The sequence below is a fragment of the Etheostoma spectabile genome, chromosome 1, assembly GCF_008692095.1.
Source record: "Etheostoma spectabile isolate EspeVRDwgs_2016 chromosome 1, UIUC_Espe_1.0, whole genome shotgun sequence".
Lineage (NCBI taxonomy): Eukaryota > Metazoa > Chordata > Actinopteri > Perciformes > Percidae > Etheostoma > Etheostoma spectabile.
The window spans coordinates 10,237,748-10,250,225 of NC_045733.1; the positions used below are offsets into that span (position 1 = coordinate 10,237,748).

The window sequence follows — 12,478 nt, forward strand, 5'->3', positions numbered from 1 at the left end:
AAAAACAATGTCCCAAATCCCAAAAAAGGCAAAAAAGAAACACTGGACGACCGGGGAGGATACACGTAGAATGACTGGGTTATAGCTACGTGATGCTACGCTAACGGCAGGGGCAGGTACCTCATATTGGCAACGTAAGACATCATTTTAGGGTTTGTTTTGTATTAACATCTCTTCTTTACTTAAGTAAAGATTTATATAACACATAGCCTACGTTTTTAAAAGACGTGGTCGGTCAAAGACATTTTTCTTCAACTTTCCTATTGTGCACTTCTGTAAAGTGTCTTGAAATACCTTTACAGAAGAAAATGAAATTGCTCTATGTCAATAAATGTCTTTAAGCATCTCTTTCAATTAAGTATCTCTTGATTAAACTGACATGTGTCTGGGCAGTTCATAGCATCCTGGTTACTTGAAACAATCCACCGACCTCGCTGTGGAGCCCCCCTGGGTTCTGCTGAGAAAATCACTAAACCGTGGGCACAGAATAAAAATCTGTTCCCTCGGTTTCATAAACTGTTTGCACAAATTCATAATCCGAGCTCTTAGTTTTATAAATGTGAGTAAAGTTAGAAATATATTTACAGATTCAAATTTCCGGGATCAGTTAATCTATAGCAAAATGTTATTAAATCACAGCGCATCTTTCCAAATGTACTAAATTAAAAAATTAGCTACAAACTAATTTAGGTGAGACGGCAGTAAGACAAGTGCTTAGTGAAAATGTGTATTAATTTAATGATTAAATAAGGTAGTGTCTCCAAGCTAACCTCAATTATAACTTGTCTCCTGCTAGTTGTACTATAGCACTTACTTTTAAAAAATAAGTTTGGAGACATGATGCCTCACTCGGTAGATAAAACAGAGAGCTCAACACAGGGTGAAAAAGAGGAGCTGTAGCAATGTGGAGTACAACAAAAACATGGCGTTAATTAAACCACATAAACCTATTCTGGTACAATCTTCAAATACTTAGACTTAGACTTAGACTTAGCTTTATTAATCCCTTTGGGATGACTCCCGCAAGGAAATTAAAGTTACCAGCATCCGATACAGCATATGAAGGAGAAAAAAGAAGAATACAATCATGAACCTGGTAATGAGCACAACATGAGCACTTTAATATGAGTGGCAGATCAAAAACAACAACCTTATATGTCAATTTGAAACAGTCAGCCTATGTTTGTCTTCCAAATTACCTTTCTTGTTTCTAGAAGGATTTCTACACAGCTTAGCTTTTCACACTCTAAAGAGTACTGATGGTAGAAGGTTAATGTCTACGAAAAACAATATCTAACAGTTCACAATCTGCAGCCACATGGCAGAGAGTTTAATGTTGGCAGCCAGGCTTGTTCTTATAAGTTGCTCAGTACTGACACACTGACTGTGTGGGCTGGCTGTAGGTATAAATAAAAATGTCAAATGTAAACATTAACTAAGTGAAAAATGTTGACCATCTGAAATTATACAGCTAGGCATACGCCTTGGGCCACTACAGTCTGACAGAAGTTATTAGCTCTCCAAGTTGTATTCAAATTAAACTTGTGAGCTTTAAAGGCCTTTCAAAGTTTAATTTTGTTATTTTAACCCAAACCATAATCATTTTCCTAACCCTATGACTAAGTTGTTCTTGTGCCTAAACCATAGACTCTTAATATTGATAATTAATACAGTCCATAACCAAACCCAGCTTTTATTATGGTGTTGTCAAATCAGACATTGCTTGAATGTGATGTTTTGCAAGGTAATATAGGGGGCATTTTATTGTTTAATAAGGAGGACTTATAAATACTGGCTTTACATACATTCATCAGATGGCCAGAACAACCCGATTAATGTTGATCGGTATATTTTGCTATAGTGTTTAAATTAAAAATGCAGGATGAAACATTTTGATAAATGTCCAAAAGAAATCTTATTGGTGGATTATTTGGTAAAGTTTGCTGGAGTGGACAGGCGATTCTGACCTGGACACTATTTATTTTACTATAATATTGTCTCCTTTAACCCAATACCAAATGTGTAGAAATTCCACTGCATGAGTAGACAGTAAAAATATAAAACGTTTCAACAGACTTTCCCCTCCCTGCCCCCTACCAGAGCTGGTGAGCCTGAGATGAGTTCCCTGAAATCATATACAGTTTATGGCACAATTTTCTTTGGGATAGTCTGATTTTTCTAAATCATTCAGGCGCACCAGTGTGAGTATAATTTGGACTGTGGTTGGCCAAATAGACCAATTCTCTAAACGTTTTTTTCAAACTTACAAAAAGCAATGTACAAAACATTGAAGATGCAGCTTCCCACAACTCCTGCAAAGCGATACATCTTCTTTCCAGTGGATCGCCTCAAGTCAATTTGAGAAATCACATTCAAGTTCATATCAAATCAATGATTTTAGTTTACCATCTTAATACTTTTGAACCAGGACCCGCAGTGTTTAGATTAAGTAGCTCATCAAGAATGAGGTGCCAAATTCAGTAGACAACATCTGGTATTTTAATGTGTCAGAAACATTAATCAGCATTGCATATATAGTATTGCTTTTGCTGCTATAAACTTGATCCCTAAATAAAATAAGAATTTACCCCAAAAAGAGGTGATACGATTTATCAACAATGCAGAACTATATCCGAAGGCCTGGTTTTCCATCACTTTCATACATCAAATGTACTGCAAAGTAAAACCAGCTACCTTTAAACCTCATCACCAGAGCAGATTTAAAGACCAGAATTCACTCCTTTGGGACAAACTGAATACATGATTCATACATCAAAGTATCACAAGAGAAATAATACACGAAGGAATGGGAATTCACACAATAATTTCTTGCTGGGGTACCCATAAAAAGGCCTTGTTTTTTCTACTAATCCTTGGCCCTTAGAGTTTTACGTTTTATTCATGTATGAATAAGAATTCAGATTACGACCTTATTATGACCTCATACTAATATAAGTGTATTAATATGGATTTCTGACCCATGGCCAAGATGGAGTACTCATAATTGCAGTGATCAGGGCACTGATAGTCACATGCTGTAAATGTAGTCACATCTACCTTTCATGTGTTATACACTGCGAGCCCAGGAACCAAGTACATCTACTGCCCATGTATATTTTATTAGGCTTATCATTCCTTTCATCACCATACTAAGATGATATTAATGTGGGTATTTCTGCTCCACTGCGCCAACTTTTGGGATGTTTAGGATGCAATAAATGCCATTCAGTTGATACAGTAGGTATTTCTTGAAGACAATTCTATTTGTATGTTCTCTCATTGGGCTTTATTCAGCAATCAGAATCAGAGAGCTCTGATTCAAATGCAGAAACCTGCTGTGAGGTGAGGAGGCGGTCCAGATGGCTGAATCAATTCAAACACTGCAAATCTGTGTGACTGTAAAGACTTTAGCTGCTGTTTGTTGGGGACGGGTGCTAATCAAAACCAGTTGTGATCAGAGGGAAAGTAGTCTTGCCTCACTGTGTCAGCGCTGCATGGTCTGGCTACACCGCTCATTTATTCTGGTGTTGGGGGGGAAAGGACGCTCCAACTTGTTTGTATCTTTTTAAACCAATCACAATCATCCTGGGGAACACTAAGCCCCAGAAGATGTGATGGTGCCTTTGCAAAATAGATAGCAGAGAAAGTGGGAGGGGGGGTGGAAATCGTACGGCTGCAGGCTTTATTCCAGCATTGTACATCTGGTAAACCAGACTAACGTTAAAGTTAAACGTCTAGTGTAAAGATGCTACTTGGAAGGATTTTTGAATAACTTCAAAACTAACCATACAAGCAAGACCACAGTTTAGAAACCGTGATGATCATATGTTGCAAGTACTCAGTCCTACATTGTAATATTCAATCCTCCAATACTAGTGTTGAAACAATTCATCAACTAATTGATTAGTTTATTGAAAGGAATGTCTTTTCTCAAGTAAAAGTGGCAAACAATTGCTGGTTTCAGTGATGACTTCTCAGTAATCGGAATATATTCTTATTTTGGACTGTTGATCAGAAAAAGCATGCAATTTCAAGATTTTTGACTTTAGGACACAATACAACAATAAAATGACTTTAATTCATCTCACAATTAGTCTAAAGCAAAGACTTGCAAGCAACGTTCTATCAATTAATCACATTGTGTGATGGTGGTAGGTTTCTGCATACTGTCCTATATGGTTGCATCATGTATAGCTGTGAAATATTTATGAAAATTAATAATTCTGAGTTTGATAATGTCTTGTAGTGTGAGGAGGACCTGTCCTTGGCCTTGCACATCTGTATAATGTTGTTATATCCTTCCATCCATTGTGCTTAAGCATCTGACCTCAAAAGGTTTGCCTCCATCGATTCTCAGCGTTCCCTTTTCATCCTTCACCCTTCTCACTGTGGCCAATCTTTGATAAAGAATACACATGATAAGGGTTCATTGTGAGCAAAAGTGACCCACAGACCCTTCATTTGCAAGCTGCTGAAATCTCCCAGCTGTGTTAGATTGTGAACAGAAACCTGCCTCAGTGAATGGAGCCCCACATGAGTGCTTTTTATTTTTGCCATGCCCTACTTCTAGCTCAAGAGCTCATTAAATAAGATCTTGTCTTAAGGCCTGAAATAGAAAGAAAAGTTGGAGGGGAAAAAAACGATATTTGTGTTTAGCCATGTAAATCTTATTGCCTTTGGGATTACTGGCGAGTGGCCACAGAGAGTGTGTGAACGATGGATGAATCCTATACATGCATCTCAAAATCCTGTCATAAATTTCTTACTGTTTTTTCCCTCACTACAATCATTCTGAGAGTCTGAATCATTCTGAGAGGCAAACATGCTGTGATTCTTAAGGAAAATAATTCAAAGAATAAAAAAACAGGATCATCCCGGCTTTAGATACCAAAAAGAGTGCAGATTTCCTTTCAAAAGCGGCTGAATTCTTCAAACACTGACAGTTACTGGTCTCACATTTTTAAACTTATGAAAACCTATTTAGTGGAGGTGATCATTTTAATATCACAATTTAGTACGTTTAATAGGAAATTCATACTCTTCACAAGTTCAAAGAATTACAGACCGTGTGAACCAAATGGGTTTCTATCATTTGAAAATTAAGGAACTCAGGATTGTAATGGGCCAACATTGTCTCCTAGAAAATATATACAAACAGATTTGCAGCAGCAAATACGTTTTAAAGGAAATGTAATGCTGACCAGATTAGGTGAATTTTTAACATAATGACATGTTAATTGACGCAAGTACATATTTAATTTTTATATTAGTTCGTTGCCTGAACCTAACACATAGTTCAATCATGTTTTAGTAGTATAAAACAGGTAATATGTAAGCGTAATTTCTAGGAGACAGGGTTGATTGGCCAACAGTCCTAAATCTTGTCTCATATGAACCCTGGAAAATGTCCAACAAATCTGGTGCGGACATTGACCAGCTTGCCGTTTCATGTATGTAGCACACAACAGGAGATTGTCGGTTTCAGACTCATTCTTCCTTACTTGAAATACTCAAATGCTATTCGGTTTAGGTGAGGGGTGGCGCCTGGGTAGAGCGTGCAGGAGGCAGGACATCATGCAGATTACATGCTGTCACGTAGCCTGTGCGTAATTTGGTCTTAAACAACTGAGTCTCTTGCCGTTCCTTGAATTTGTCTTACGATTTTGGCTCTTCCCCAACAGAAATTCATGAATCTTGTTGTTTCTTTCGTTAGACATTTTGTTACTATCTTTGTGTAAATGACCCCATCTTCTCCATCATGGATATTTGTTTTCTTCCATTTTTGTACATGCCGCCTGGACGCCATCAACGAGCCAACTCGCTCAATGGGAATTTTCCGGACAATGACTATTCACATATGGGCTCAATTGGACATCATACAGACTTTGGAGGGATATGACAGGATGAAATCTGTTTAATGTCCAGTCCAACTGATTTGAACATTAGCGTTCTCACATACGGCTCCGCTGGGTAATATAGATAATTTTAGGTTTGCAGTGCATGTGTAAAAGAGGCTTAAGATGAATTAAACCACTATTATCCCAGTTTGCTTTCAACTTGGGGGGCTACTGTCACATATTGTTCCTTTTTCTCCTCATGTTTTCTTCAGAGTGTCTTTTCTCCTACAGAGAAGAGCAGAAAATAGAGACAGCCAGCTGCTTCACAGTAAAAATCTTATGTGTGTCCAGTCCATAAAAAACTCTGTCTACAGCAGTCAAGCTTGTACAATGCAAAACTGAATAGAGCAAAAGATGGACAGCTGATGTCTTTGGGGTTTGTTTGTGTTTGTTTTATGTTTTTTTATTCAAATGTATAGTACGCATAGCCTGACAAGCCAGACCCACTTCAAGTTGTTGGGTCTGGGAAGTCACCATAAGCCGGGCTCAATCAAGGGGTCTCTAAGCGTAGCTCCTATGGTACCATTTTAATGCTATGAAGCCATCATCATCGACTGCCATTCATTTTGAAATTACTTTGACAGTGAATAACTTTACATCTGAAGCATTTAAAGACTCTATTTGTCCGTTGTTTATTTCCAAAGAAACACAACAAAGTATAAAAGGCTCCATTACATTGTGTTCACGTTATGGCTCCCTAGCAGACGTTTTTGTAAAAATAGGAGTGTAAAAACGATTGTGTCATAACCAAGCGACTTGCTGTTGCATATTCAACAAATCACCGTATTGCCAGGAGAAGCTCACAGACAGTTTGGACTTACATCAGCTCTTTAGGTTTAATTACTAATATTAACTAGCATTTTAGTTAGCAATAATATCACTGGAAAATTGCTTCTAATGTCCTTCTCTGGTCTCCATCCAAAGCAATGGGATTTGTTGGTCCATTTCCTTAAATGTCTGTGGGCTCAATCCGAGCGGCGGGATAAATGGTTGTCTTTCAAATTCCTTCTGCACGCAGTAGGATAGCGCTACAACCAACCAGAGCAACGCTGGTGGATAGATTAAACTTTTGCTTTATCAGGTTGGCAAATCTCCGAACACGTCTTTACTTTTTTAAGAATGACTTCAGCGCTTAAATGCAAGTCTTCCAGACTCGCGGCCAAAGCCAATTCAAAAGGCTGCTGTTCGCCAGCAGCAGCAGCCATCTTCTTTGTTTTCAAGTAGCAGGGAGTTCACGTGGAACCGTCTCTGCCGTCCTTATGTTAAGCCCACCCACTGACTCTATACACGATGTGCTTGGCCTGACTAGAGTTTGGTTTTTCCAGCTCACAAGCCAACAGAGAGTTGCTAGTCTGACCCAAGCTGTAAATGGCATGTTCTTCTGCTAGGGTGCATCTAGATTGCTAGGCTACAGTATGCATGGTTGAATGTAAGTTAATGGTTTTGTTTGTAAGCGTGGATGAGTATAAATGTATGGGTGCATGTGTATTTGTGTTGTTTTATATACATCTAGCAGACATCTATCCTGCTGTGGTTAAATCCTTTAGGGTGCTTTCACACCTCACATGTTTGCTTTGGTTAAAAACTAATTCTGGTGTGTTTGCCCATGTTTGTTTGATGCATTTTATTCTAATGTTTTTTACCCTTACTTACCCTTTACTTAATATTCATCATATATAAGGTCCAGCCGCAGTCACAATTTTGGGATATATGCTTATTTGCTTTCTTGCCGGGGGTTTCATGACAATATATTTAGGATTGATACCACTGTCTCACACCTGTACAGTAAATAGCTATGCCAACCAGCAAGTTAGGTGCAAGTTGTCCACCAGCACTTCTAAAGCTCACTTAGAAACATGTTTTCTCATTAATGTCAAAGAAAAAAATCAAATTCCAGTGACTGACAGTGGGACTGTTTCTTGGCAGGGACCAGTTGCCAAATAGTCCGGCACATAACATTTGTGAAACCCCTTTATCACTTTGGGTTTTGAATCGCTTAAGCAAATGAGGTATGATAAGTTCAATAATGAGCTTTAGAGTTACTAGCAGGCAATTTTGTTATAGTTGCATAGTATGAATAAAGATTTCCTCCATAGATAGAGCCATTCTAGCTGTTTACTACAGTTTCCAGGCTTTGTACTAAGCATAGCTAACTAGACATAGCCTTATATTCACAGGACAGATTTGAAGACGTTATCAGTCTCACTAACTCTCTGTAAAAATGAAAATAAGCATATTTTCTCAAATCTCTCAACTATTCCTTTAAACTTGTTGTTGCTTGGGTTGCTTTGCTCGGCTGCCTCTGATGATCCAGTTGTTGCTGTTGTTCTGAGTTTTTGGTTTCCCCTCTTGTTTGCACGCACTCACCGGCGTGCAGTTTAAAAAACAAACCAAAAGCCACAACAATTGCGCCGATATTTCTGTGCACCACGTTTGTCTGTTTAGGATGAGTATGATTGTGTTGTTGGCATACTGACAGCCTTGTGTCTCTTTGTGTTTCCTTTGCAGTTGGGAGGATGTGGCATACTAGGGGTGGGAGTCTGGCTCTCAGTGACCCAGGGGAACTTTGCCACCCTATCATCATCCCTTCCCTCCTTGTCGGCAGCCAACCTGCTCATCGCAGTGGGGACCATCATCATGGTGATCGGCTGTTTGGGCTGTGTGGGAGCTGTCAAAGAGAGCCGTGCTCTGCTGCTGACGGTGAGTTCTCTGGATGCTATCACTGACCTTAAAACACAAGGCTGTGTTGATGTGATGATGCCACGTTACATTGTTGTTGTTTGCATGACAAATAGCATTACTACCTTTCATAAAGCTTTGACATATATCATATAGCATTAGTTTCTCTCTATCACTGATTGATGTGGCTGGTGATTCTACCTGTCATGTGAACAGCTGCTGTCTGGGTGAGCTTTACTATGAAACATCTCTTCATTTTACGTTGGAGGTTTGTTGTTGATTAACAGAAGCAGACTGAATACGCACCGTGGGTAATTACAGGATGTTGGTGCAGTTTCTCTAATTCTCTCTTTTTTGTTGCACAAGTGAACATTTAAAGGTTTTTATATCCAACTGACTGCTAACAACATGACAGACTGACAGGATTTGCTGCTGTGAAGCAAATTCTCCTGATGGTTAAGAATATTAAGCTTTAAACAATGATATGATATGGTTTTAAGTTTGACTGGGACATTCAGACTTCTGACCGCTATCCACCAGCTGGAAGTTCACACTCAACGGCTACAGAGCTAGCTGTTAACTGCTTGTCTGAAAAGGATGTGATGTCAAGTTGTTTATCGAGAGAAAGACCCACCACCGGACAGAAATACACTCATCAAAACAATGAGAGAAACCACCTCTGACTCGGAATAGCACACACAGGAATGTTAACAGCCAAGAGCTTTCCTTTGTGGTTCATTGACAACCCATAGAAATAACTAATTAATTAGCCTAGCTGCATTTCAATTTGCCATCAAAATTGATGTGCATCACTTAATTGATCCTCTCCGGCTTGTTTAATTATAATAATAATAACAATAATACATTTTATTTAAAGGCGCCTTTCTCGGCTCTCAATTGTTATACATGTTAATAACGAAGTAAAGGCAACACTAGCATAGGCTAAAAATGACTAAAAACCTTAGAGGTTACTTTGCTTCACTTCAAACAATTGATTAATTGTGAAAATGTATTCAAAGACAGGTCTACACCGAGACACCACAGGCAATATCAGTATACCTATGATAATACACACAGGCAGCTCAATCCAGGCAAACAATGAATAATACATTTAGCAATGCAACCTCCATAACATAAACAACTTGTACTTGTCCATACAACTGCAGCAGATATCTTGCAGACAAAGGCAATAAAGGGGCATTGACAACATCTCCCTATTTCCCACTGCACTTGTTGCCACAATGCTTTTTCTTTGTGAAATTGTGTTTGAATTTGCGAAAAAGCCTGGAAGCTGATATCACCACCAATATAATGATTTATATATGTTTGTGATATATTATACTATACTACTATAAATGTCCCTATACAATCTTATTGCAATTTTAAACATATTGGTATATTCTGTGATGTATTGCAATTTATAACCTTTTTTCCAACTTCAATTTTTTTCCACTTTCAAATTATGTCCCCAAAAGGAAACTTTGTCAACATCTGTTTTACCTAAAAATATTTGATCTGTTTGTTCATCTCACTTAGATTTTGTTGCTGCAACATGAGATTGTCCAGCAGACAAACTGACCAACACAAATATATTACTAGATTGATTCTTGGCATCTGTATTAAAACACTATTGCCACAGAAAATACCGTGATACTATGCTGTATCAATTCCCCCCCACCCTTTCCCCGGTTGGGTTACTTGAAGGACATCGCTAATAAGCTGCAAGCTGAATTCTGCGTCAGTAGCAACAATCCTGACATTTCCAACATGTTGCAATCCAGAGACACATTTATCAACTTGATGAAAATCAATGTGAACACAGCCATGGCAACAGAATGCCACGTAGCTACTGCATTTGTAAAGAAAAATTATTTAATCTTTCTTTTAAAAAGGTGAAAAATGTATTTTGGCTGATGGGCAGTCCAGGAGTCTTATAGGGGCACTGGCTATTCAGTTAAAAAGAATAGTTTGGATCTTTTGAAGGGGTTGTATGACGTACGTATCCATAGTCAGTGTTTTACCTACAGCAGATTGTGAACGGCACGCCATTCAGTTGCTATGCTACATAGCTCTACTATATTAAAAGTACTGGTAATGTAAAGTCCTTCATGGCAATGATTTATTGTTTTTCTTTTTCTTGTATAATTGCATTTTAAATCATCTACACTCTTTCTAAGTTAAAATTGCATTTACATTTTGTGTGCTGGTTACTATATAATTATTGATATAAGCAAAAATCAGCAGAAGAAATGTGTAAGTTAAGAGTTTTTTTATTTTTATTAGCACAATGCACATTAACATAACATTTCTGCAAATGTACCAGTGTTAGCTAGCTAATTTTCAACAGTAGCCCTAGTTACCCAGCATGCATGTCTTTGTGGGGGGGGGAGAAACCAGAGAACCCAGAGGGAAATCTACACAAACACACGGAGAAGATGCAGACTCCACACAGAAAGGCCCAGAACAACCTGGATCCGAACACAGAACCTGCTTACTCTGAGGCTAACCACTCAGCCACCTTGCTGCCTATGTTCACTATTCAGCTTGCAAATTGATAAAAATTTTACAAACACAATGTGGTTACCAACACTTTACCACAATTGACAATCATAAATGGTGCCCCAAATTTTCCTTCTGTTTATTATAACGTATTATTACTAATATAAATCAAAACTGGATAGCAACACATAAAATAATAACGAATAAGAAGGATAACAAAGAAAACAGTGTAAGTAAAAATCATAAATTTCTAAATGATGATTTTGGTAGGCTCTGACACTTGGCTGACATGCAATTGGAAAGGATATACAGTATTTAAATACACTCACGGATATGCAAATCAGGAGACAGCAAGTGTTTGACATCAAACATTTCTCTGCTCTGATCTACATGCATTTTGCTCCAATTTCAAACCAGGCATCCCTGATAAAGTGTAAACCCCCAGCTCTTTAAAATATTAATAAGTGTTTTGATAAACAAACAAGCGACTCAGACACCAACACTGCGCAGCATTTAAAAGATAAAAATAATTCTGCGTGGGGAAAAAAAAAATCTAATTTATCATTAGAATAATGGCACAGCAGGAGTGAGCAATTATGAGCTCTGTAGGAATGAGTCTCGCTGTCGATCATTAGCAAGATCCATGACATTTTCCCCACAGTGACCAGACCTTACTGTGCTGTGTCAACATACAGTAATAAGACCAGGCAAATTATTAGTCTGCTTTATGAGTGACAAAGCCGCCCGTTCTTCATGGAGATTAAAAAAAAAAAACAAAGAATGACTCCGCTCCCTTCAAATTTCAAGGCTAATTCGCATAGTATGTTGATAGCTGATGAGGGACACAGAGTATTGCAGTGTCACTTTGAGATGTTTGAGGAATTACTGTTGCGCTCTGTGCTGGAAAAAGAATGATTGCTTTGTGTGTGGGTCTTGTAATTTGGTGCAACAAATATGCTTTTGAAAATTAAATTCTGTGATCTGGATGACTTCAAAGACATTTTAAGCCTTTAATATGAATTTAAAACGTCATTCCAACATGGCCAGAATGTATTATTGTGTGAGCTTCAGTATTGGGGGGAGGCTTTGGAAAAAGTAACTCAAAAAGGATATGGGTTGCAACATTAGCGGAAACACTCAAGAAAGGAGCTTTTAAAAAAAACCCTGAAAACCTATTTACTACAACAGTTAGAGTAGCATTGCAAAAGGATGTTGTGGTAAATGATGTTGTGTAAAATTGTGGTGTATATATTATAGACAGGAAACATTTTTGTCCATGTCTTTGTATTGTTGTCTTTTTGTTCATTGGTATGTTGTTTGCGTGTGCTTTCTATCTTACACTCCTGACTCCAGATCAAGTTTCCCATTTGGAATAATATTGACTGATAAAAATGTGAATCAAC

The 12,478-nt window shown here is 38.0% G+C and overlaps 1 protein-coding gene across 1 annotated transcript in view; it reads left to right on the plus strand.

Annotated features, from left to right (window-relative positions):
• tspan4a (tetraspanin 4a) overlaps positions 1-12,478 on the plus strand; it is a 109,284-nt gene that overhangs the window by 44,090 nt on the left and 52,716 nt on the right. The window contains 1 exon segment of the mRNA XM_032521544.1: positions 8,406-8,597. Within this exon segment, the coding sequence (XP_032377435.1) occupies positions 8,406-8,597 (192 nt within the window).